Consider the following 25,608-nt stretch of genomic DNA (forward strand, 5'->3'; position numbering starts at 1 on the left):
ATGAGGACTTGGATCAGGATTTATTACTGTTTGACTTCATTGGGAACCGAAATCGTTTAGATGATCAAATGCACCCCCGAGTGTCGTGTGGTATCAGTAGCGTGCCTTCGACTTATGTTTGTGCGCCCCCCCCTTGATCTGACAGGACACCGATTTCACGAAATGCGCACTACCCTGCTAGTACTATAGTACGCACTATACCGGGTGCAGACGCGTCAACATATTTATACGCAATTTAAGCAACTCCCTCCCTTCCTAAACTCACAATCGCCATCACAACTCATAACGGACCCACCACCTCTTCGTAGTACCCAGAGGAACACCAGCCAATTATTTGGGGTGACTACTGAACATATCACGTTATGTGTTCATCTTATCCTTTCCTCAAATCAGTTACTGCATCCTGACATTCCTCTGATAGTCTGCGATCTAGCCTCTCCTATCCAGCCCGTCTCTGACCTCAAGGATACGATAGACTAACAAGAGCAAAGACCACGCGGCGGACATACTGTAGAGTTCAATAAGCGGGGGCTCAGCATATTCCGGTCCGCTCGGCCTGCAAAACTCAGAGGTCAGCCCATTGTCAACGGCGTAAATATGTTCGAACTTGAATACAGGCGACCTCGCTAGGCAATGTTATATTGACTACTTGGCATGCCATCTTTACAACAGTTCCGCACGCAACGCTTGAAACATTATCCCTACGCGATGCGAGTGCTTTAATGGCCGGAACGACAAATGATCGAAGTGGTTAATTGATGCATAGCTCGCCGGGTAAGTTGCTGCGGCCAGCGGGGCCCACGAAAGCGCATGGCATAGCCAACCCGTGCCTGCTTACGCCGATCTATCCTCCGAACTACGGTTCCAAGCATTGAATGAATTGACACCCACCAATCGCATGGTAGGAGTTAGTCGTGAAAGCAAGCGTGGAACGCGCGCTAGTCTGACTGCGTGGGTTCGACTAGTTTGTTTGCGGTGTTCTACGGCTAGCCTACGTCTTGCTTTACGGTCGTGCTGGCTGGTGTTATGTTTCAGTATGTTTCCGAGAGTCGGACCCTGAGTTTGACTGATGGACACGAACTGCCACCGACATGTCAGCCACGTGGCTCCCACGCGTTTTATACACGAAATCTCCTAATCCGGCACAAGACATTTACATAACTGACCGCAATAATATTTCCCTGGAATTTCCTCGTATTTCTTTCTTTTTTGCCATCGTCGGGGCGACGATAAACACAGTGAGCTCGTCGTTGGCATCGGTGAGCAACACCCTCTCAGTCCCGCCCAACGTGTATGTTGTCGTCTAAACGCCGATCTTCGCGCCCTAGTGATCCTTCTTCGGCTTCCCAGCAACGAAAAAGTGATATTCCCATCCCATCGTCTTCATCCGCAACAATCACCTCCTCGTCCTCGTCGCTGGCGACTCGCTCACCCCCACCGACAACGACGACCCTCCCCCAGGCGCACATGCCCCCGCCTCCCGACCTACAGATCAGCACATCAAATTCATCAAAGGCAACGATGAGCGACCCAAGGTACGTTAGATCCAGCCTTCGAATGCGTAGGCCATGACCAGACAGGCCTGCGCCCCATAGCGAGCCCGCTGAGCGCATCGCGCGCCCGACCTTTGAACCTGCTTGGAACGACGCCAGCCTCTACAAGGAGCTTTCCTCGTTCCAGTTTGGTGCCCCAGCGGTGCCATCGTCGTCCTCGCCGCCCCCTTCACCCCCTACGGCATCCAAGTCCACGCGCCCCGTCAATTACGATGACGACGAACTCGTGTCCCCTTTCACAGCGAATGATGTCACACCACGCCCTTCTGTGGCTTCTGCAGCTCCTCCAAATCAAAGACACTCATCTGTCCAGAACCATTCTTACGGCGACGCGCCGTTGTACAAAACTAGCAGTCATCCGTCGCAAACGTCGCCACCGCATCGACACCGTTCCCGATCACCCACACAGCGGATACCATCGCGCCCAGGACCTGTGTCGCCGTCTTCATCAGCTTCAGCCTCTGTTTCTTCCCTCACCAGTGGTTCACCGGACGAAGATCTCAACTCATCGAGGAGTGCAGTCAATCACGATCGCGATATCGAGTTTAGTAGTGAAGAAGAGTACGAGTACGATGAAGACGACGGGTACCACGAGATTGAGGTGAGCTCAGCTTACTGGGAAGATGGACATGGGGATCGTCCGGATTCTTTCTACTACTTTGGTGGAGGTGGTAGTGCAGTGGGCATGGGTTCAGGACTCATCGCAGCGGACACGGGACGCCGGGGGAGTGTACCAATGGCGATACCTGGTACGTCCGACGCACCTGTGGCCGGGTCTAGTGCAGTAGGCGGACCGGCTAGTCGTGATAGGGAAGGCAGTATAGCAACTCTCCGACGGCCAAGTCGGAGTCTCGAGGATCAGTTGAGAGGGTTTAGCTTCGGCGCCCCAGGTCGTGGAAGTAATCAACCCGGCGCTATTCCGCAAAGTGACCCTCTGACACGGGGTGAGTGGTCTGCGATGGAGTCACGGCAAGAGCAGATGCAGAGAAGTAGAGGAGGACCACTGGACACCACTGACGTGGCGACACCGACGCTGGCCTCATCCTCGCATGGAACTTCAAGTTCTAGCGCTACCGTGGCTGCTACTGGCGATATCACGAGTCTCGGCTTCGATCTTGACTGGAGCAATCTACGAGGCGGTATCACTTCCCTCGATGATAGTGATATCGCCGGGCTAGTCGATCCTAAGACCACAATAGCGGCAGCGCGGCGACCTTCAGGCGGTCTTATCCTTTCCTCGATGTCCACCGGTAACACTTCACCGGGCCCTGGGAGTGCGGGTGCTGGTGGTCGTACTCGGATGGGCTCGTGGTTCAGCATGCTTTCCGGGCGACGGCAAAGTGAAGCCACTGTCTCAGACGACACTTTCCTGAGGAATGTGCGCCATTGGGATTACACATTTGGATCGCGAAGACGAGATTGGAGCTTTAGAAGGGAGAGGGGATCTGTGAGTGGACCGTCTGGCGGTCAAGAGAGGACGGGTACCGGAATAGGCGTGGAGAGGACGGAAAGTGCTACTAGTGGCGTTTTCGGAAGTAGTCAGAAGGTGAATGTGGCTCACGATCGAGGAAGTGGGGAGAAGGATCGTGATCGTGATAAAGAAAGGGAGAGGGATAGACGAAAAGCGCCAAAGGGCATGGCGGTTGGAACGTCAGAGATCTGGAGTAATGAACTTGTGGGGCGCTTCAAGGTCGACCGCAGAGCTGCTAGGCGTGAGTTGATCATCCTCGTCTTTGTCCATTGGTGTGATTCTGAATTCCCGTTTCACTTTCCTTTAGCATTGGACTCTTCTAAACCACCACAGCAGCGATTAAACTTCATACATTTCCAGGGAGCCTCCTCCCAGGTGCGGACTCTTCGGCCTGGTCCTCCAGTCACGGTACATAAACACTCGAAAGCCATTGCATTCTCAATTAGCCGACAACACGCAAAGCCAAGAGCACGCCCTCGCGATGGTCCACATCCTGGTCAACGAGTTATACCCAGGGAAACAACTGCACCGAAATCCAGCATGATCATGCTCGCTCCCAAGCGGGTTCAAGAACAGTATACGAACACAACTACGACACGGAGGTTAGATACTCATGGGCTGCTGGAAGATCATGTTGTTAGCATCCGACGCGAAAAAGAACGGCGCGAACTCGAGCTCGAGAGGCGTCGGAAGGCAGAGTTAGAGCGTCAGAGGAAAGAGACAAGTACTTCCGGCTCGACATCTTCTACTCGGAGCGACCGTAGCGTAAATAGCTTGAGCAACGCCCGGGAACTGTATCCAACCCCTCCCCCCGCATCGGCCCCGTCCCTTCATACTTACCCACCAACACCCCCTAACGAGATACGCAAGCACGCCTCCTCCAGAAGTCTCAGATCAGCAGCAGTTGCGGAGTCCTCCGTCGCAAGCACGAGTTCTACAACTGTAGTCACGACTCGATCAACTTCTCGCCGCGTCCTCCGAGATCCTTACGATTTTGATGACCCAGATGAAGACGACCTCCCTACCCGCACGCCTCATGCCGAAACTTACGCCACCATTGATCCCGCTCAGGTCGAACAGTTACGACAAATTCAAAGCCGCTTTGACTCCGAACCACCATCTCGATCCCTATTACGAAGACTCCTTCCTTTTGCTACTAGTAATCTCAGTGGTTCCCCTTTGTCCGCTTCCATCGACGGGAGCTTCAAGGCTCCGTGGATGACTATGGCACCCCGAGCCAAACAGGAAGAACATGAGCGCGTGGTAGCCAATTTGAATGAATCTTTCATTGACGTGGGCTTGCTTCCATCGCGGCCTGTCCACAAGGCGAAGTCGGCAGCTAATACCCAGAAGCAGAAGCAATTGAAGCAACGCCAGCACGCCGGATCCGGGAGTAACATCTTTGAAAATGTGCCGCCGGAGTCCCTGTATATGCTTCTACCCCTTTGGCCCGGTGAGACCGATCCCGTCTCGGAAAAGCTGCCCAACGAACCCAGGAAACCGGAGATACCCATGGAAAGGCGATTATACTTGCTTGTGTATTACGTGGCCGACGAAGTGAACCGGAAGGACCATGAGTCCAAGTCCAAAGTAGACAATGACTCTCGTGGCCAAAGAAAGCCTCGCTCGCCCACTTCCTCGGTCGACTCTCCTAGGCGTCCGGATGATCGAAGCATTTTGTTGTCTGCATTCCATGTTAGCGCACGGCTCGTGGGATACGAAGAATTGCTTGGTTCTGGGATGCGCGTGCCCGAAGAAGGATTGAGCGTTACTGGACCGATGTCCGAGGCTCTGAAGTCAATTCCGTCTCGGTCAATGAGGGACGAGAATCAAGCAGATTTCATGATAGGGATGTGCCAATCTCGCGACGCAGGCGTTGAATTTATCCAGGAAGGTTTGGTCAAGATGGGGCTATGCCTCGTCGTCTCGCCTGCGCCCCGCAACCCAGCTATCCTTTTGGACGAAACAGAGGAGATGGAGGAACCAGACGTCGTCCTGAGCCCGATAGGTCGAGCGGTGGTTGAAATGGCCTGGGTGGGATGCATGGCACTAACAAGCTTCGGGCCAACGGTATGATAGTATGCCCTCTGACGACAACTAATACGGACACGCTTCATGGATTCTTCCCAACTCAGTCTCCTGCTTTCATATTCACATCTCACATTTATCGCATATATCCTTCACATCTATCGCACACAATCTCATCGGATTTATAATGTCACATGAAGTAGGGATGGGGTCTATCATGTTTTAGATATTGCAATAACGCGGATATATTTCATTCCAACACACAATGGCTCACCACCATCCTTGAGGTACGGTAGATTACATACATAGGGTCCCACTGATACCTGTGGCTTTGCCTTAGTTTATCGGCGCCGCTGTGTTCGGCGTAGTAGCGAAGCCGACACGTCGGTTTGTGGTGTCGAACACGCTGTAGAACCGTTCTAGGAACGCAAATCCATTGACGAAATCGAAGCCCTCTCCAGAAGGTGTTCCCAAGTCCGCCACAATGAGGTATACGAAGGAGTTAGATCCTCCAATTGCGGTATTCAAAGCTCGAGGCCAGATTTGCGCATTCGGCACCAGTGTAAAGGTTGTCTGAAGTTGGGAGAGGGTCAATCGCGGTCGATAGTCACCAGCGTACAACTTACTCCGCCAATGTGAAAGTCCACGTTTTGTAGGTTGATAAACTGTTGAGGTGTTATCCTCAACAAGCCGGTTGCCTTGAGAAGCCACAGCCTCGCATAAGAAATCTATAGAAAGCAGGCAAATACCAACGTACGGCGTCGGGGACCCCACCGGTAGACGCTTGATACCTAGCAAAAGCATCTAGATGTTACAGGTCAGCTGAAATCTCGAATCGCAGTGTCACAGTTAAAAGTATCCTCACCAGTCGCGATTAACAGGAGCGTTGTTCCTATGTAGGAGAGCTTAGTCAGAATAAAGGTATGTTTCCTTTGGCATCTACACGCACCGGTGTCTACAATTCCAGCGGTTGTTGGCAATATAACATTGTTACCAATGGACACGGATTGATCGATACCCCAGAAGGAAGAAGCTGGAGATGTCGACGTGACAGGGCTAGATTTGGTGCAAATTGAGTGAACATCGTATTGTAGCAGTCAGTGGGGCACGTACACAAACGTGAGACCACCGGTGAATTTTGAAGTATCAACTCCACCTAGATGAATTGTCAGTCGCACACTTGAGGGCGTGTAACCTTGCAACTTACCCCAGGTCAACTCCCCGTTTGGTGAAACGACGGTGGTGGTTGGGTTAAACGAGATACCAATCTGGTTGGCAGAGATAATCCCTGACGAAAAGAGGTTGTCTGTAACTGTGGGCACAAGGCCGCCACCCTGCGTCGTGCCTACATCACGAGTCAGCCATGCCATACGCACATATTCGAGGTGTAAACTAGATTTACCAGATGTTAGGCCTACAGGTCCAATTCTGTTTATAAGACCAATCTTATTAGTCTATTTGTTCGCCAATGTCAGCACATACCCAAGGATACCATCTAGACCGTCAAATCCTGACTGGAAGATGGCGGATCCGATAGACTGTTGAGGGACGACGAGACCACCGCCGAGATCAAACTTGTCGAGCACTTCTTCCCCTAGACGACGTGTTACACTTGTAACGAACATAGAGAAATAATGGCCATACCCAAGACAAACCCTGAGCCATACGTAACTTGCTGATATCTCGATTTAGTTATTTTAAGTTTCCACTTTGAGAGATTCTCACCATCAACTCTCCGGTATCCTGAGTAGTTGCGGTATTCCGGAAAGGTGTTGTGGCGCCAACCCATGTATTAGAGCTTCCAGTGTCAATCAACAAATTCGGGACTACAGTAGAATGTCCTTGTTAGATAGGTAGCAGAGACTGAAATCATGACTCACACGTTGTGGCTGGGTTACCAATTCTGGCGACAGCAGTATATGTTACCGCTTGGTTGACGACTGGCTCGTTGATAATTGCCCCTATTTCGAAGTGACTTGCCCCCCTGGCTTTGGCTTCTCCGAGAGCGCGCAAACCCTTCGCTCTGGCTCTGGCCTGCTTGCCGAGGTCCACGCCTTTCGTAATGTTGAGTCGTTTCGCCAAGGGAAGAGTCACTGGGGTGCTGCGTATGGTCACCAAAGGGGTTGCCACCGCCGACAGCGCAAGGACGAGGGCGATGAATGGAGTCGTGATCATCTTGAACGTCGACTAGTAGAGGAACCCAAATACGAGGGTACCACAGTGACCAAGTATGCCGTATAGGCCATTTATACCCTTGAGCGGACCCTTCTGGTTTGACGTTGTGAACGCTCTCCCAGGTCCTCGGGCGAATGGAAGCCTCACTTCGTTGGAATACTCAGGCCCAGTAAGTCGAGAAGGCATCGTGAGACGAAGATCAATATAAGACCACTGCAAGTTGATCACAGGGAACGTAATGATTGGGTGGACTAGAGGGCCTGGTTGACGGCTAGTCGCGGTACATGTGGTGGGCGCGGGAATCAGTAGCGTGAGCTGACGAATGATAACAAAAATAAGTGAAATCTGACGGTCCTCGAACTTTGTGCAGTGTTCATTAGCGGGGTACGTCAGTGACGATGGCCGACAGTGATCCGAGAGCGATGTTTTTAAAGGTATTGGACGGGTCGAGCCTGTTATACATGGGAATCGCTATTATAGCTTAGCCTTTGTCGTGCCCACTAGTCCTTCGATATCCCTGTACCTGTAATATAACTCGAGGGATTCCGGGTTGGCGACCATTCCGCTCGGCTTCGCATCTATTCCCGACACAACCTGTTTGACCGCAATTTCTATCTTCTTCCCATTGATCGTTAGCTGAGAGAAACGGGAGGTAAGTTAGCTTTCGGTTGGGAATTCGCCGACCATCGCGTAAACCATGGGAAGAGATCATGAAAGTTGACGCACCGGAATATCATCTACCGCGAAGATGTAAGACGGCACATGGCGTGCACTCAAGCTCGAACGAATAGCAGTACGTATTTCTTCGTCGAGGGACTTTGTCAGGGGATAACCTTGACGCATCTTCAAGAAGAGAAGGACGCGCTCGTCCTTGTCACTTGGGCGTCGCTGTCCAACGCAAATAGACTCTTCAATGTACTGTTGGAACTTTTCGAGAACCGTGTATATTTCACCGGATCCAAACCTGACGCCACTGGGGTTCAAAACACCGTCACTAGCACACCATTATGTGGGTCAGTCACCAGACATAAGCTTCTGTGACAGAGAACACACCTTCGGCCAAGCATTAGTATACCTTTAGTCACTGGGTTGATTACCATGAAATCGCCCTGTCGCCATATACCTGAGGCCAAGCCGTCAGGCACCCCTGTTAAATGCAAGCAGGAAGTAAATTGTACCTGGATACATCTCAAAGTAAGCGCTCCTGTATTTCTTGCCATCCTCGTCTCCCCAAAAGTACAGAGGTAGCGAAGGGTGAGGTCTGGTGCAAACCATTTCACCGGGCTCGCCGGTGTGTTCGATGTTGTTTCCATGAGGATCAAACACCTCGACTTTCATTCCCAGAGCCTTACATGAGGTTTCTTGATGTTCGTGTTCGTCAATCAAATGAACTACGCTTCTGTAAAATTCTTCCTACCTCCGGCGTATAGGGCCAAAGCAGGCGTTGCCGTTACAACTGACATAGCAAAGGTCAATAGAGGGTTCCATTTGGTAATTACGACATGACTTACATGCTGCACAGATGTCAGTTCCTCCCGAAGGTGAGGAGAGATGGACATGCTCTCCGAAGGTCTTGACCGTCCACTCAAACATAGGTGCAGTCAACACTGCACCAGTGGAAGAGATGGCTCGGAGCGAATCAAATGACGCCAATTTAAGAGGGTCGATGCCACGGCTAGCGATCTCGGTTAAGAAGCGAGGACTCGTGCCCCAAACCGAGACACTGTATGTCGGCGGTATTAGGTTCGGTAGTGGGTCAGATATCAGGAAGAGCGCGTACCCCTGGTCGCTGATGAACTTGAGGAACGTTTTAACGTCAGGATGGAATGGGGATCCGTCATATATAATGACACGAGCGCCGACTGACAAGCCAGACAGCATGTGCGTCCACATCATCCACCCGGTCTGTATGGATCAGTCCATCATCGCGGGGTGATATGAAGAGGGGCTTACAGTGGTGTACTGGAAATAGACATCGTCAGGAGAAGCACTAAACCCAAGGGTGGTTTCCTTTTTCGTTTGGAGCAACACTCCCTATGTGAAACTGTTATGACCTTGGGGGGTGCGATGGAAGGGATATAGAAGCTTACCCCGGCTGAATGAACGATGCACTTAGGAGGACCTGTTGTCCCCGATGAATACAGGATGACCAAAGGATGGTTGAACGGGAGCTGCTCGAAGGCCAGCGGCCTGCCATCTCCACTAGCCAGGAATGCAGACAACGTGCGTCTGTGGAAGAGGTGTCAGCGATCACTGATGCCGAAGCACATACATCAGGATTGGCGTACGTCTTTAGCATCCCACCGACAGGGGCATCCTGGCCCGTAATGTTACTTGGAAGCACGATAGCGCCTTCTAGTCCATAATTGAGAAGGTCTGCCACCACTTCGCGGACCTTGGGCATCTGGTCAATCACTTTGCCGGCGTATTGGACATGGCTTTCAGCAAAGAATAGTCTAGGGCGGATTTGGCGGTACCGATCCAAGATGCCCTTCTCAAAAATGAGTAAAGTTCCGGGGTGCTAATAGCGTAGAAACGTACCTGTTTTCCCATGTCTGGCGCTGCCAACGAGAATATGGCACCAAGACTGGACGCAGCCAACGCAATTACAACGGCGTGGATGTTGTTGGCCACAACGGCTAAAAGCCATATTCACATTCAGAGCTAGCTGTAACGTAAAGGAGAGCAGGGTGACATACCCGCAATGCGGTCCCCAACACGTATCCCATTTGCCCGCATCGCCGCTGCCAGGTCCCTGACGAGGGCGCGCAATTCCCGGTACGTGTAATGAACGACATCTCCATTCCTTTCGGTGACCGCAGTGCACGCAACTGCGTCGTTGTATCCATGCAGGAGGTTTTCAGCGTAATTGAGGCGGGCTCCTGGGAACCACGTAGGCGAAATATCTAATTTTCCTGGCTCTAGAATCTAATCATGGTCGAAGTTCAAGTTCGGTCAACACTGATCGCAAGGATACAGGGGCTCCGTACCTTGGTCGGCGCTTGTGAATAGATTATTCGAAGGTAGTACCACAAGTCCAGCCAGAACGTGTAATCCTCGACCGAGTACTTGTGCAGGTCCGCGTAATCCCCTCCGCACAAAAGAACACGTAAGTAGAGGCGATGGGAATAGCTTAAGCTTAAAGAACATACTGAGATTCAGGCCATGCTGCCTATTTATCCTCCTCCGGAGATTATCTACGGCGGTGAGGCCGCCTGGCTGGGGCTCCCACAAGAGCTTGGGGTTGGTTGGGTACGATGTGGACATGGTGGGTGTGAAGGTAGGAAACAAGGTACGCACTAAGCTGATGCGACTGGGGTTTACCGTCTGGGGATTTATGGAATCCGGGGTTCGGTCGAACTTACCCGACGTTTACCGAGGTAGGGCCCTTCAGGGTCTAACGAGAAGTTTATGTCGACACGCAAACATATGAAAGCAAGCAATAATTTACTACATGTAAGGAAAGGATGGGCGCCCAACACCAGTGTTCACAGGCGCTTGCATGGGGTTCATTAAACCTCAACATCAAGCTTGATAACCAGGTTTGGATACTACGATTCGAAGAGGCATACACTTTCTTTGTCTCCACAAGAGATACAAAGACTCAACCGTCCGATGAAGACCAACCAACACTCAGCGAATACAACCATGAATCTCTTGCGGAGATCTGCTGGTGGGCCACCGTGACGCGCCTCGTTCTTCTTCCAGCGTTTCATAGCGTCGATCCACAGCGTGTCTTTCCCCTACTGCTACGACGGCGTAACAAGGACTTCTTCGGGACCCAGAGGTGTAGTTCCTTCAGGCTGTAGCCTGCGAGATATATTTCAGGCCGCTGTGCAGGGAAGCGAATTCGATGCCAACAGATTTGAGTTTGTCTACGTGAAGGGTGTGGACGCTGAGGGCCAAAAGGTCGGGGGGAAAGCAGGATAGGTGCTCCAGAACTTTGGAGGGTAATCTGGATGTGTCGCTTTTAAAGTCGTCACGATTGGCAGTGTCGACGAGGTGGCGGCGATGCGAACATAAGTTGTAGAATTATATACGTTGTGCGAGGGTCTATGTCAACTTAGGTACGAGAAGTGAGTGCAAACCTTGAATCTTGAAGGGCCCCACACATTTTTAGGTTGTTTTTGTCCGTTCTGCCGCTCAAGAAATATTGCTCGAGTAAATAGCATTCATAGCTTGTGCACCAACGGACATGAGACCTAACCAGGACATATTAGAGGAAATTGGTGAACAGCTCAACCATCACCTACTGTCTGCTACACGATGAAATCTATATTCAAGAATCAACGGGCGTCGGCAACATCCCGCCAGTTGGATCTGGATTGGTTCTTGGTCATCGATTTGATCATTTTGCCTGCTCATGAAGGCTGACCTAGGTCACAATCTCTGTAGTGGATTCAAGGAATCTGCCTGGCGCGTGAACCGGGATGTAAACGGTGTTGTATGTCACGAGTTCCGAGTCGCTTGGTTACCCTGGTGAGCGCGAGAAAGGCGCCCATGCCTTGAAGGTCATCCACTACCATGAATTCGTGGACTCGTCTGACAACATTCTCGTTGTCATATCCCCGACAAAGACCATTATTCTACTTCCTCGGTCTCAGCTTCATTTTAATTGGACTCTATTATCATTTCATAGCACCAACTTCGGTGGTCGCTCTAGACGAAGTATTCGATACCGCAGCACCTCAACTACCAGACAAGGTATGGGACGAGAGGGCTTCCCAGGTCAGAAAAGCTTTCGAACATGCGTATCACGGCTATGAACGGTATGCCATGCCCCACGACGAGCTCAAGCCGCTTCTCGACAGGCCAATAGACAAGTGAGTAGCGCACGTCTCTTCGATCACAAACTCACACCTTCTCCTGGAAGCTTCAATGGCTGGGGCGTGACATTAGTGGATTCCCTCGATACGATGTTTCTTATGGGCCTGAACGACGAGTTCACGCGTGCATTGGCAGTCGTTGAGAGGGCGGACTTTGCATTACCCAAGGTAGGTCCCCTCGAATAGTGTTCCCCTCGATGTGCTTCATATCATTTAAAGAATCAATTCGCACCCTTTTTTGAAACCGTGATTCGTTACCTCGGGGGTTTGCTCTCTGCTTACGCCCTGTCCAATAACACTGTGCTCCTGCAACGGGCAGATGAGCTCGCTATGAAGCTCGATAGTGTCTTCAACACGACGAGTGGCTTCCCCTTCTTTGCTGTAAACACCGTGACGTGTGTGGAACACCTTCACTGCAATACATCCTAGCTAATCTGAGATGATGAGGAAGTGGATTCACCCGCGGCCCGCAACTGGGTATACTCGCAGAGATCGCGAGTCTGCAGATGGAGTACACGTACCTTGCGAAAGCAACCGGAAAAATCCAGCATGCGCGACGAGTGAGTGCCTCGCTTCAGAGAGAGGGGGGGCTGAACCGAACATTCACAGGCAGGCAAGATCATTAAAGCGTTGTCAAAGGCCAATCTAGACATGACCGGAGGCATGTTCCCCGTTAGATGGAACATTTCATCGTCTGAACCGTATGGGAGTGAGTGACGGTTCATCCGTAAATGGACGTCTTTTAATGGGTTGTCCTTAGGTCATATGTCCGTCGGCGCACAAGCTGACAGCGCTCATGAGTATCTGCTCAAGCAATATTTGTTGAGCGGCAGAACAGACAAAGTTAACCTGGAAATGTGTGAGTCCTTTCAATATTTGTGCTCGCCTCTCGTACCCAAACTATGATAGACCTTCGCACCACGACGTACATAATAACACAACTCATGCTCATATCACCCAACCGTCACCTCGTGTATGTCACCGACCGCGACGACTCCAAGAGTGGCAAGCCCGGATTACCCTCTCAAGTCCTCGAGCACCTATCTTGCTTCCTCCCCGGCCTGTTGGCGCTCGGCGTCCACACCCTTCCCCTAGACGACCTCGAATCTCTCGGAATCGACTTCACCTCCCTGCACAGCGGCCGCCTTTCCGAAGACGGCCTGAAAGCTATCTCAGGCTACAGCTTGAAGGATCTGCACCTCTGGGCCGCGCAAAGCCTTGCGGAGACCTGCTGGCTGACGTACGCGGACCAACCAACGGGCCTGGGCCCGGAGGAGGTCGTGTTCACGTCGTCATGGCAGGCGAAGAAGGATACGCTGTGGATCGATGCGATGAACCGGTGGAAGAAGAGTGGGAGTGGGGCGCGTGGCGCACCCCCAGGTCTGGGTAAGAAGGCGCCCATTGTGTACACCGAAGAGGAACGCCTGCGAGGCGGCGGGAAAGGGCGAGATTACGCCGTCAAGAAGCCTGGATATCTCCTGCGACCCGAGGTGCGGACATCATAGTTCACGATTCTATTTCGCTTGAGGCGCTAATACAAGATCTTTCAGACGATCGAGTCTTTGTATCTCCTGTGGAGAGTGACTGGCGACCATCGATGGAGGGAACGGGGCTGGCGTATATTTGAAGCTATCGAACGGGAGACGAAGACGAAGAGCGGGTATGCCTCTCTTCGAACAGTGGCAATCAAACCTAGTTATCAAGACGACTCGATGCCTAGGTTCGTCTCCTCATCTATCGCTAATACCATCAATCAAACATTCTAACATTTCTCCACTGCATGCAGTTACTTCCTAGCAGAAACGTGAGCCAACATATTGCTGATTTCCTTTTGAGTGTTCCTACTGACGGAGTCCTCGTCGTGCTGATGCATAATGCAGGTTGAAGTATCTGTACCTCCTGTGCCGGAACGATGACCCTATACCCCTAGATAAATGGGTATTCAATACGGAGGCGCATCCGCTACCGGTCTTCGAGTGGTCGGCAGAAGAGCGCCACGAACTCGCTATCTACTTCTGATTAATGCAAGCGCCTTGAGCCGCCCAGGCTGTCGGGCGCTCCAATCCTTTACACGTAGATAATTTATTGTTTATTGCTTGCTGTCATAAGTTTGGGCGTTGATATAATATTCGACACCTACATCGCCGTACAGGCTGTACATAGGTTCCTTACAGATTCAGGGGATCCCTGACGATGCGTGACCGTGTGAGAAGTTGATGTAGCTCCTCAACTCCTCGACGCGCCGCAGTGTCACTGCAGTCTCCCAACTTTCCATCTCCCACTTAATTTTCCCAACTACCCGCACCGTTCTTTCCTGAATATGGCGTCTTCATCATCTACTGCGCTGCAGAACGGTAGCCCGCCACAATCCGCGCCCGACGCTTTGTCGCAGCGAATACAAATTATTGACGACACGAAGACATTTACGTGGGTCATCTGAGCATTCTCGTGGTCACTGATATTGACACTCGGCGTCTAGGAACGACTTGAACGCACAAATAGAACGATGGGGACTACGAGATGCGGGCTTCTCATACAACGTTGTGGCCGTATTTGGTTCACAATCAACGGGCAAAAGTGAGTCCACCATATCTAGAGCGGCTTCGTTTCGCGCTTATGGCTGGCACAAGGTACTCTACTGAATGGCCTTTTTGGCACTACTTTTGATGTAATGGACGAGTCCAAACGCCAGCAAACTACGAAAGGTGCGGAGAACACATGGTATTCATAGATTGAAAGGGCTAATGCACATGTGCAGGCATCTGGATGTGCCGTGGTACGGAGATGAACGTAATGGTGATGGACGTAGAAGGAACGGACGGACGGGAACGCGGCGAGGACCAAGACTTCGAACGCAAATCGGCGCTGTTTTCGCTGGCTTCGTCAGAGGTCCTCATTGTCAACCTCTGGGAGCACCAAGTTGGTCTCTACCAAGGCGCCAACATGGGACTCTTGAAGACAGTCTTCGAAGTCAATCTTGGGTTGTTCGGGAAAAAGGGCCCCGATGGAACAAATTCCCGGACATTGCTGCTGTTCGTCATCCGGGATCACATTGGGACGACGCCGCTTGCCAACTTGGAGGCGACACTGACGCAGGATATTATGAGGATCTGGGACTCACTCGCGAAGCCGACGGAGCTCAAAGATAGCCAACTTTCCGATTACTTTGACTTGGCATTCACAGCACTTCCCCACAAATATCTCGTTCCAGAGAAGTTCCAGGAGGCTCTGGCCGCACTGCGCAACCGCTTCGTCAGCAAAGATGACCCCAACTTCGTGTTCAAGCCAGCATACCACAAACGCATCCCTGCCGATGGTGTAGCCTTCTACATGGAAGGCATATGGGTAGGTCATCCGCGTTACGCGTCGATTGCAAGTTAACATTTCAGTAGGAACAAGTCCAAACCAACAAGGACTTGGATCTTCCGACCCAACAAGAACTGTTAGCTCAGTTCCGTTGCGATGAGATTTCTGGCGTTGCATTGTCAGAGTTCAACGAGCAAGCGAAGTCTCAAAAGCGACCCATAGAGTCGGGTCGTGTAGTGGAAGATCTTGGAAAGATGATGAAGAGTTGGCGGACCGAGGCCCTTGGTATGTCGGTTCACCTTTCTTCACGACACGTACTTACCTCGTCCAGCCCGCTATGACCGAGACGCTTCGCGTTATCACCAGGGCGTCTACAAACGAAAACGTGCAGATCTTCTCGCAGCTCTCGACTCTACGCTCTCGCCTCTCTTCTTAGGCCAGCTAAAGAACTTGCATAAATCATGCCTCGTCACTTTCAAGAAGGATATGTTGCAAGGCATGACCGGAGAGGGCTACAACTTCGCTGACGTCGTTGAACAAGCGCGAGAAAAATGCGAAGGGGACTTTGCGGCTGGTGCTAAGGAGGCGGTTGTGGAGGAGGACAGCGACTTGTGGGGTTGGGAAGAGGAGCTCGAGTTGTTGAAGGAGGAGATACGGAGCGTGGCCAATCAGTGTAGGAAGGACGAGACGAAGAAGATGGTCAACCTCATCGAGGTAAGACATTTCTCTGTGCTGCATCGGTCGAGATCGTAACACCTTCGATCGCAGAAAACCTTCAAGAAGCAAATTTCCGAGCCCGTGGAATTGCATTTGAACAAGCCTGCTCCCAATATGTGGGACAACATATTGAAGGTCTTCAAGGACACTTTGGAGAAGGCGGAAAAACAGTACCTCGCCAAGGCCAAGAGTGGGTCCAGACCAATCGTTGATACCAACTCCTGAAACTAATGAGGTCCCTGTAGGTTTCGATTGTACAGAGGAAGAGAACGACGTTGCCCTTGCTGATATCCGTCAACGCGCTTGGATGGCCCTACGCCAGAAGGTTGATGAGCAGACCACCGACGCAGTGATCCTCAGCAAGTTGAGGGCTCACTTCGAGGAGCGGTTCAGATACGACGAACATGGTGTACCAAGAGTCTGGAAGCCAGAAGATGATATCGATAGCGTGTTCAAGAAGGCGAAGGAACAGGTAATTTTAATTTTACAAGTTCTTTGATCACTGATATTAATCTTCATTGCCCAACAGACCCTCGAAATCGTACCCCTTTACTCGAAAATCTCACCAGCAGACTCGGCCAACTCGTGGATGCTCCCTCCCTCCGCTCCCTCTCTCAACTCATCTGAAGATGACTTTGACTTCGAAGCCTCCCTCATCATCTTCACCGAGACCAAGGTCATCGACCTCACCAACAAGTTCCGTCGGGATGCAGATGCCTACTACGTTGAGGCGAAGCGCAGCACCGTCAGCAGCATCGCACAGATACCAGCGTGGATGTTCGGTGTACTTGTGGTGCTTGGCTGGAACGAAGCGATGTTGGTGCTGTTCAACCCATTGTACTTCACAATGCTCTTGGTTGGTCTTGTTTCTGCGTAAGCCACCCTTAAACCGTTCGGTGTTGTTGTGATGCTGAAGATGTGCAAAGGTATCTAATAATGCAACTTGGTCTGGCTGGCCCACTATATCAAGTGATACGGACTGTAGCGGCTGAGGTACGTCTCCCCGACAGTTGTGCCCATCCCATGGTTTACTTATATCCATCCCCAGGTTCAACGACAGGCAACAGCCAAGTTACGAGAGCAGTTCGCTCAACCTGCCCTCGAAGCTCCCGTGCGGTCTACCTCGGCTGCCGCAAACACAACCACACGCACATCAAGTAGGACGGCGAACGGTGTCGCAGCAGCAGGCAACGGCGCTGCCAGAGGCCTGAGAGACACTACCGGCCTTGGTCGCGGTGGCTTCGAACCAGAAGAGCTGAGAAGGAGGAATATGGAAAGCATGTAAAACCCCCCAACATGCAGTAATTCACTTGGTGCGGCCTAATCGTTGCTTTCTTCTTCTCTTTCTCGCTCTTGGATATTTGGATACCTATAATATAGTTATTTCAACGCTCAGTATATAATAGGAGAGATACCTTGCCACTATTTATACCATTATGGATTTCGAGCGCCTGTGTCGTCGGGTTTCGTTGGAGGTTCGTTGGAGGTTGAGGTGAGTAGCCGAGTTGTTTCTTTCTTCAGCGGGCTTCCTTCTCAGTAGGTCAGTATCTGTGCATGTTCGTGACAAGCGCTCCATGCGTGTCTCGTCGCTTGATGGCGATGACGACGCATGCTTTCGACCTTGGTATTGGGCGATTGCGCCAGGGGTACTTGGTTGATGACCTCGTACCATGCGCAGCCGTTGTCGCAATTCCCTCCAAGACCGACCATGCGCCTTGCCAGTGTTGCGTGCCATAGATATTCAGGGAAGGCGACGACCCTCGTTACGCGTAAGTATACCGTCATGTAGGTGGTTGATTCTGCGTGCAGTCAAGAATGGTACTTGAGCATAATTATGGATTCGGCCGCAATATTGTGCTTGTACGCCCTTCTTTGATGCATCCACAACATCGATGGCTGATGTGTACTTCGTAGCTTTGAGATGCTGCACACGTGTTCCCGCGGTGTTACTCTCGTTATTGCCGTCTTGCATACTTTGCTCAGGTACCCTCGTAAGTCGGCCGTAATGATGCCCTTACAAGCCCTTGCACGCCTAATTAGGATTCCTCTCGTATCTTTCTTCAAGCACGTACGGCCTACAAGCAAGCACATGTATTTCGGTCAGATAAAGTGGGGAACCACAAGCATCCTCTTCGCGTCCGTCGTCGGGGAACGTACCATGAGAGCATCGTGCCTGCCATGCTGATGATCAGGCGAGAGAAATTGTGAGGTCGTAGGTTTGTTACGAAGGCCGGATTCCTAAATTGTCGTCGGAGAGAAAAGTTGGAATCTTCGATCTAAATTCTCCAAGAAATTCAACAAAAAATGCACGCGAGCAGTGCGCGAAGACATGAGGGTGGGGCGACATATTTGCTGATAGCAGGGTTTCGGACGCCGGACGCAGTAGAGATGTGGACTAAACGGGACCCTGGACGCGCTTTCACACTAATGTTGACCGTATGTTCACCGAAATATGGGTCACAACGGCAACTCGAGCACCGCCGAACGTCATAGCGGCTAAATCGCATAAAGGCGGGGCGTACATCACAGTAAATCTTCAGTACCATCGGTCCTACTTGCTGGTCTCCCTCTCAGCCTCGCAACATGTTCTCCTCTGGACTTCTCGCTCTTGCTATCGGTGTCGCCACCGTCTTCGCAGGCCCCACCGGAAGGTTCGTTGACATCGGCACTGGAGACACAGTGTTATATGACTGACTGCATCTCTTTATTATAGACAATGTGGATCCGCTCCCAGCGCGTCTCAGATCGTGGCTGCTGAATTGGACTTCAAGGCCAACGAGGTTCCCGTTGGCGGCCTCGCCGCTCTTGGCATCTCAGCAAGCAGCTCCAGGATCAACGTGCATTGGCATGTCATCCAGCGAAGCAGCAGTATCTCCGGTGGCAACGTCCCGTAACGTCTTTTATACTTTTTTATATTTCTTTGCTGACGATTGACTCTGACAGCGACTCCAAAATTGAGGACTCGATTTCCGTCATGAACGATGATTTCGCGTCCACCGGCCTTTCCTTCAACTTGGTCAACATCACGCACACGACTAATTCAGACTGGTTTGGCAAAGCCGCCCCTGGAACGTGAGTCAAGCTAGTTGTCCCAATCGGCTGAAGAGTTGCTAATCTCTCCCTCCGTCCAGGTCTCAACAAACCAAGATGAAGACTACCCTCAGAGCAGGTGCCGCATCGGATTTGAATATCTACTCCGTTGGGTAGGAGGCTACTCATAACGATCATCTCGTCATACTCACACCCGCACTAGCTTCACCTCTGGCAGCGGCTCGGGCCTTCTTGGTTATGCGACATTCCCATCTGACTATAGGCGTTCCCCCAAGGATGACGGTGTTGTCATTCTGTACTCGTCAGTTCCTGGTGGCACCACAGAGAACTACAACGAAGGACGAGTGAGCTCCATGATTCACTCTCAATTATACAACGGTTGACATCGTGCTTCAGACCTTGACCCACGAAGTTGGTCATTGGACTGGTCTCTACCACACCTTCCAGGGTGGCTGCAGTGGCTCGGGCGACAGTGTTGCTGATACTCCCCCCGAGGCGTCTCCTGCTAACGGGTGCCCTGTCGGTCGCGACACCTGCAGCGGTGGAGGAGTTGACCCCATTCGTTCGTTCTTGCCTCGCTCAGTAATCTGACTTGAACCTGAACACTTCTTGTAGGAAACTTCATGGACTACACCTACGACAGCTGCATGGAAGAATTCACCCCAGGTCAGGCTGTTCGCCTCCAGTCCCAGATGAGAACCTACCGTAGCGTTTCGTTCGAGAGGGAAGGCGCTCAAATCTAAATTGATTATTATTTATTTATCTTCATCGTTCACGTTTCTCACGCGAGTCGTGAAGAACTTGTTGTCTCCCTTGTATTTGATGTATATGGATGTATGTTTGGAAATGTAAATGATGTTTATCGGTCGATGCTTGTAGTGTGACCGTTTATGGAAAGTCACTTGCCGTTATAGGACGTGTAAGTTGCAGCTATAGGGGTTGAGTAAATCTAGTGAATCTACGCCGCTGCAGATATAATATAGACTTAGCTCTTGACCCACGTCGAAAGCTGTGGGGAGATTTCTGGTATTAACCTGATACTACTGTCTTTCAGCGAATATCGAAGATATTACCAAGTTTTCGTAACTTGGACTTTCTCTTTACACGGCTTGTTGCGTGCATATTGACCAGCATTATGTAAGGCGGACCTTTATGTAGCCTAGGTATACTCACTGCGCTCATCCCTGGTGGTGGACGACTCACGCGAAATTCATGAAACAGAGAAGTCGTGGAGCGTTTGTGTACTTCATGGGAACTATCTCTGCCTCCACAAAGTACAACTGGAGGGGACTTCATCACATTATTCCGCTACTCGTACGTATCATGATATCACGATTGCCTTACCATCAAGTCCTAAAACTAACGAGTGCCCAGCATGTAGAGTCCGAAATGCGCAAGTTTGACGATTCAGACTCCGAGGTTCGGACTCCGCTCGGTGTTGCCCGAAGCCTCCCTTGGACATCTTGTGTGAGATAGAGTGACACCGACCGCGACATCGACAACCTACCGCCGACAACAAAATGGTAAGCATAACTGCCGTTTATCCGTTGCGACTGGTTGTCTCTACGCCCTATTGCCATTCAATCCACGGTTTCATGGCAAATCTCGATGGATGCGAATCGCTGCGTCTGGATGCACCCTTTTGGCCTACTTTGCAATATCGGGATGGAAACTGATATGCGTTGGATTCTAGACGAAAAAGAGAAGAAATGGCGGTCGCAACAAGAAGGGCCGTGGCCACGTAAACTTCCTCCGTTGCTCGAACTGCTCGCGAGCAATTGCCAAAGATAAGGCCATCAAGAGGTTCACCGTCCGAAACATGGTTGAGAGTGCTGCTGTCCGAGATATCAGTGAGGCTAGTGCCTACGCTCGTGAGTTCTATTCAGATGGTGTGCCTGGGACTTGATTCTTACATCACGTAGAATACACCCTCCCCAAACTGTACATCAAAATCGTATACTGCGTTTCCTGCGCTATCCACTCACATGGTATGTCATCCCAGTTTTAAAAGGTTAGCAGAATATCATACTTGAAACAGTTGTCCGAGTGCGATCACGCGAGGGCCGTCGCAACCGTGCTCCTCCCCCACGAGTACGGTGGAAGGACGGCAAGAAGGTCAACCCAGCAGTAGCAGCAGCAGAGGACGCGAAGGCGGCTGCTGCAGCTGCAGGAAAGGCTTAAGAGTCGTATTCTCCTTGCGGTGTATTTCTTCTACCATGCACATTATTTGCAATCGACTTTTTACCGATCCCAATCACTCAAGATGCTCTGTTGTCCAACGCATTCGTTGCGCTATCCACGGTGGTGTTAAGTCAGTAAGCCCACATGGTCTTGCTGTCGATGCGCCGCCATTTGGTTGCGAAGGGTTGAAATCTTAGACTCGTGTCTCACTAACGAACTTACTACTATATTGTACGACTATCGCGGATCTCGGTATAGAAGCTCGCACTTAGGACTAGCTCGGAGGGAAAGACTGACTATGCTCATTTACTGGTCTCAACGTCAGCTCGCTCAAGAACTGGCATGTGGCGTACTCCATCCACAAGGTCTGGGCCACGGCGTGACTTGTGAGCATCATTGCCTCGCGTAGCCTTGTCTTGTCATTGGACTGCGCAGAGAGTGGAGAGTCTTCGTCATGATATTTTTCTACAAACAAATCTTTACTACTTGTAATAGATGAGGAAGCTAAGTGGGGAGAGTCGAGTCAGGAACCAAATAGCCAAGCAGTGTTACCGTGTGAAAGTCAGTTCACGCGCTAACTTCGATTCCACTACATCTTGTTTAGTGACCACGCAAGTGACCGCGACGGCGCGCAGCTGCTTCTATCCCTTAGACAGCCATGCACTTCACAAAGCCAGCCTGGGTGGCACACACCGACTCTTCAGCAAAGGACGATCGCACAGCAAAACGACTATCCATTTTCTCCGTAGATGTCCACCCCGACGGTTCTCGAATCGCGACGGGCGGCCTTGACGCCAAAGTACGCATATGGAGTACAAAACCAATACTGAATTCCGCGTCAGAACATTCCAACAAACCTCCGAAGTCACTTTGCACCTTAACGATGCATACGGGGCCTGTGCTGGTAGTTAGGTGGGCTCATTCAGGTAGATGGTTGGCGAGTGGCAGCGACGATGCGATTGTCATGGTATGGGACCTCGATCCGTACGTTCCTCTTTGCTTCTGTGTGGATCCTTGCGTGACCTCTGCACTCTAGCGCAGCTAAAAGCAAAGTCTGGGGCTCAGATGAAGTCAACGTTGAGGGCTGGAAACCACTTAAACGCCTGCCTGGACACGAGAGTGGTGAGTTCGCGCCCACCCTTCTCTCAAATCTCTGTTTACAGTTTGTTAGATATCACTGATATCGCTTGGTCACCGGGGGATAGATATCTAGCCTCCGTCGGCCTTGACTCGATGGTGTTTATATGGTGCGGCTATACTTTGGGTGCGTAGGCCGTTGGTCCCTTGGCTTCAGCTCTCAACTATACAATGCAGAACGCTTGCACAAACTCGATCAGCATCAAGGCTTCGTGAAAGGCGTCTGCTGGGATCCAGTAGGGGAGTTCCTTGCGACGCAATCCGACGACCGGTCGGTCAAGATCTGGCGTACCGGCGATTGGGGGTTGGAAGCCGAGGTCACTAAGCCATTTGAGGATTCGCCTGGTAGCACCTTCTTCCGACGCCTCAGGTACGTTCAGAAATGTACGATGTGCTTTGCGAACTCATTATCGGTATGCAAGTTGGTCCCCTGACGGCGCTCACATTACTGCGTCCAACGCTACGAACAACAAGGGTTTCGTATTCATCGCTGCTGTTATCACTCGTAATTCATGGACATCGGAGATCAGTCTCGTCGGCCACGAGAATACCATTGAGGTCGCAGCTTATAACCCACATATCTTCTTACGGAATCCCGGCGCATCAGTGACAACGTCCAACATATGTTCTGTTGTGGCTCTTGGTGCCGATGATCGATCCGTCTCCATCTGGCAAACTAAATCAGCTCGTCCTTTGATCGTCGCCAAAGAAGTCTTCGAAAGACAGATAATGGACCTCAGCTGGTGCGTCCGCTCACTTTCCCACCTAGCTTGGCGCCCACGATGCTATTTAGGTCCCGCGATGGCCTCACTCTTTATGCAGCTTCATCAGACGGCACACTCGCTGTATTCAACTTCGACGAGGATGAACTAGAAGGTATCGCTCCTCTCTCCGTTCAAGAGAAGTACCTACAGAAATTTGGCTTTTCATTACCTCCCCTACCTGAGGGATTTTCCCACTCTGTACCAGCTCGAGACGCGATGCAGATTACACCGCCTGCTTCACCGTCGTCAAAGGCCAGCCAGCCACCCTCCGACTTTGGGCACAGTGCCAACGGCACTGGGGAACGCGTTAACGTGCTAGTTGCGAAGCGAAGCAACAAGGGCAAAAGGCGTGCTCCACTCAATCAAGCAGACATTCCATCAGCATCAACTGCTGGCCCCTCGTCGAGTGCGAAGGCTACTGCGCCACCGTCTCGAACGTTCTCCAACAGAAATTGGTCATCTGAGACCAAAGAGTCGATATCCCACGCTCCTTCATCGAAGTCGGCCCATTTCCCTGCGCCGGAGGGCCAGCCCTTCAATGTACCAGAAAATTGGACACGACCCAACGATATGGACGTCGATGTTCCCATCGATTCGTTGGACACGTCGTCAACTCGTGGAAAACGCAAGGCCGTTATCGATCTCACCGATGACTCAAGGCCTGCAAAGATGCGCACCCTTGGTGGCGACACCCCTCGAACGTCCGTTGCGGTTCGTGAGTTGGGCAGCAGTAGTGTCACAACAAACGGCTTCCACCATCACCACGAGTTTCAAGCGGCGCCTCTCCTCCCCTCTCCTCCTTTGCTCACATTCCTAAGCTCGAAGGTAGAGGGGACTGAGGACGTATTCGAAGCACGTAATTTCGAGGGTTCTGGTGAGTCGCGAGTCAATTATTTGACGTGCTGTGATTTGACTGCGATTTAGATCCCACCGAAGTTGCGTTTGTGAACGGTAAAGCTACACACTGGTTAGACTACGTACCAGCACCTGTGCTGCAGGTCAAGGCTACGAGTTTGTTCTGTGCAGCCGCTCTGCAAGATGGATCAGTCCATGTCTATTCTGCAACTGGTCGAAGGTAAGAAATCATCGCGGCGAGAGTGACGACGCGCTCACGTATAATGGACAGGTTGATGCCCGCTATGACACTGGGTGCCCCTTGTTACAAAATGGATGCAAACAAATCCGCACTCCTCGTTCTCACTACTATCGGAAATCTCTACGTTTGGTAGGTTCCCATTGGCGCATCCGCGTTTATACTAACTTAAATCTCCCTAGGAACATAAAAAAGCAATCTGCCTTCTTCCCTTCCGTTTCAGTCCGTCCTTTGCTTGCTTCGCCCAATAACACGATAACAGCGGCCATTGTCCGATCCAATGGCGCGCCGATCATCATTTGCTCGTCTGCGGTGTACACCTACGATTCTTCGCTATTAACTTGGGTCATTCTTGGCGACCGATGGTGGTCAGAAGGTTCAGATGCGTGGCAAGGTCGCCAACGCGGTAATGCATCATCTGGAAGCCGTGGCATTCTGTCCACCATTGAGAGCACTATTGGTGGAGGCGATGAAACTGCTGCAGAGGTGCCACGACCGCAGTGGTGGAGCACGGCTCTGACTCTCGGACATATGGAGACGCGGTTACATGCCGCAAGACTGCTAGATAGTCAGCCAGAGTATAAGCAATCGCTCTTAGTGTACGCAAAGAAGATCGCGGACGAGGGCTTCAGAGCCAAGGCAGAGGAATTAGTCAAGGAACTCTTTGGCCCGATATTCTGGTGCGTACCCAGTTTTCTGACCTACTCCTTTGTTCTGACAACATGCAGGCGGCCTGGTCGTGACGATTCATGGACACCGACCATTCTCGGTATGGCCAAGCGTGACCTTCTGAAAGATGTCCTTTCGATCTTTGGTCAGTTCACCTCCCTTTATTTTATCGACGTTGTTTTGATTGTTGGTTTGATCGTAGCACGAAGTAAGACTTTGACTAAATTGGCCCTGGATTGGCAAGACACGCTGAAGAAGGCTGCTAACGAGGAGCAGCCTTGATCCCTGATTCATGAGTTTCCGTAGCTTTGCTTTGTCGTTCCTACTTATTCGTCGTATTGTAGAGCCGCTGGAGGCATTTATGTCTGCTGTATGTAATCATGATATTGTACGTTAGTCGCTTGCCCTCGCGTTAAGGAGTTATTTTGGCGCCTATTTTACTACATTACTCGCTGTTTGCGTTCTGAAAATAGTACTAGCGGTCGCGAAGAACGGGCGGCATCACGAGGAAAGCGTAGTATCTTCACGAAGGTACAGCGATGATCATCCTGCTGCAGTACGATTGGCAGCCTTCCATACTTACCAGTGAACTTTGAACAGAAGAATGTTGCGGGTGCAATATTTCACGTGCCAACCT

General features: G+C 51.3%; 8 protein-coding genes across 8 annotated transcripts; 6 read left to right on the forward strand and 2 right to left on the reverse strand.

Annotated features, from left to right (window-relative positions):
- Nucleotides 1-1,293: 1,293 nt before the first annotated feature.
- PC9H_007188 (uncharacterized protein) lies at nucleotides 1,294-5,100 on the forward strand (the record flags this gene model as incomplete). Its single annotated transcript, XM_036776723.1, has 2 exons — nucleotides 1,294-1,535; nucleotides 1,596-5,100. 2 exons carry the CDS (start codon nucleotides 1,294-1,296, stop codon nucleotides 5,098-5,100), a joined length of 3,747 nt encoding a protein of 1,248 aa, XP_036630343.1.
- A 288-nt stretch (nucleotides 5,101-5,388) lies between these two features.
- PC9H_007189 (uncharacterized protein) lies at nucleotides 5,389-7,227 on the reverse strand (the record flags this gene model as incomplete). Its single annotated transcript, XM_036776724.1, has 12 exons — nucleotides 5,389-5,625; nucleotides 5,679-5,750; nucleotides 5,810-5,856; nucleotides 5,918-5,957; nucleotides 6,012-6,108; nucleotides 6,166-6,208; nucleotides 6,260-6,397; nucleotides 6,446-6,480; nucleotides 6,535-6,646; nucleotides 6,697-6,727; nucleotides 6,778-6,878; nucleotides 6,933-7,227. The coding sequence occupies 12 exons, from the start codon at nucleotides 7,225-7,227 to the stop codon at nucleotides 5,389-5,391; spliced, it is 1,248 nt and encodes a 415-aa protein (XP_036630344.1).
- A 474-nt stretch (nucleotides 7,228-7,701) lies between these two features.
- Nucleotides 7,702-10,494, reverse strand: PC9H_007190 (uncharacterized protein; the record flags this gene model as incomplete). Its single annotated transcript, XM_036776725.1, has 14 exons — nucleotides 7,702-7,863; nucleotides 7,954-8,221; nucleotides 8,281-8,350; nucleotides 8,406-8,588; nucleotides 8,645-8,683; nucleotides 8,739-8,950; nucleotides 9,008-9,132; nucleotides 9,181-9,261; nucleotides 9,318-9,456; nucleotides 9,516-9,718; nucleotides 9,769-9,866; nucleotides 9,927-10,155; nucleotides 10,218-10,318; nucleotides 10,380-10,494. 14 exons carry the CDS (start codon nucleotides 10,492-10,494, stop codon nucleotides 7,702-7,704), a joined length of 2,025 nt encoding a protein of 674 aa, XP_036630345.1.
- A 1,257-nt stretch (nucleotides 10,495-11,751) lies between these two features.
- PC9H_007191 (uncharacterized protein) lies at nucleotides 11,752-14,072 on the forward strand (the record flags this gene model as incomplete). Its single annotated transcript, XM_036776726.1, has 10 exons — nucleotides 11,752-12,050; nucleotides 12,101-12,221; nucleotides 12,273-12,448; nucleotides 12,505-12,613; nucleotides 12,663-12,762; nucleotides 12,814-12,912; nucleotides 12,963-13,543; nucleotides 13,604-13,773; nucleotides 13,840-13,857; nucleotides 13,934-14,072. 10 exons carry the CDS (start codon nucleotides 11,752-11,754, stop codon nucleotides 14,070-14,072), a joined length of 1,812 nt encoding a protein of 603 aa, XP_036630346.1.
- Nucleotides 14,073-14,373: 301 nt separating this feature from the next.
- Nucleotides 14,374-17,361, forward strand: SEY1 (Dynamin-like GTPase that mediates homotypic ER fusion; the record flags this gene model as incomplete). The annotated part of the gene is made up of 11 exons (XM_036776727.1): nucleotides 14,374-14,480; nucleotides 14,533-14,630; nucleotides 14,684-14,758; nucleotides 14,812-15,398; nucleotides 15,446-15,644; nucleotides 15,691-16,073; nucleotides 16,128-16,266; nucleotides 16,322-16,548; nucleotides 16,606-16,949; nucleotides 17,003-17,069; nucleotides 17,125-17,361. 11 exons carry the CDS (start codon nucleotides 14,374-14,376, stop codon nucleotides 17,359-17,361), a joined length of 2,463 nt encoding a protein of 820 aa, XP_036630347.1.
- A 1,298-nt stretch (nucleotides 17,362-18,659) lies between these two features.
- On the forward strand, nucleotides 18,660-19,870 carry PC9H_007193 (uncharacterized protein; the record flags this gene model as incomplete). The annotated part of the gene is made up of 7 exons (XM_036776728.1): nucleotides 18,660-18,727; nucleotides 18,811-18,966; nucleotides 19,020-19,148; nucleotides 19,208-19,279; nucleotides 19,330-19,471; nucleotides 19,524-19,689; nucleotides 19,743-19,870. 7 exons carry the CDS (start codon nucleotides 18,660-18,662, stop codon nucleotides 19,868-19,870), a joined length of 861 nt encoding a protein of 286 aa, XP_036630348.1.
- A 777-nt stretch (nucleotides 19,871-20,647) lies between these two features.
- Nucleotides 20,648-21,308, forward strand: RPS26 (40S ribosomal protein S26; the record flags this gene model as incomplete). The annotated part of the gene is made up of 4 exons (XM_036776729.1): nucleotides 20,648-20,650; nucleotides 20,821-20,998; nucleotides 21,050-21,115; nucleotides 21,166-21,308. 4 exons carry the CDS (start codon nucleotides 20,648-20,650, stop codon nucleotides 21,306-21,308), a joined length of 390 nt encoding a protein of 129 aa, XP_036630349.1.
- A 658-nt stretch (nucleotides 21,309-21,966) lies between these two features.
- HIR1 (HIR complex subunit) lies at nucleotides 21,967-25,253 on the forward strand (the record flags this gene model as incomplete). Its single annotated transcript, XM_036776730.1, has 11 exons — nucleotides 21,967-22,292; nucleotides 22,345-22,430; nucleotides 22,480-22,572; nucleotides 22,623-22,815; nucleotides 22,868-23,188; nucleotides 23,239-24,083; nucleotides 24,134-24,284; nucleotides 24,336-24,434; nucleotides 24,485-24,982; nucleotides 25,031-25,116; nucleotides 25,174-25,253. 11 exons carry the CDS (start codon nucleotides 21,967-21,969, stop codon nucleotides 25,251-25,253), a joined length of 2,778 nt encoding a protein of 925 aa, XP_036630350.1.
- Nucleotides 25,254-25,608: the final 355 nt, after the last annotated feature.

This window comes from Pleurotus ostreatus (assembly GCF_014466165.1).
Source record: "Pleurotus ostreatus strain PC9 chromosome Unknown scaffold_5, whole genome shotgun sequence".
NCBI lineage: Eukaryota > Fungi > Basidiomycota > Agaricomycetes > Agaricales > Pleurotaceae > Pleurotus > Pleurotus ostreatus.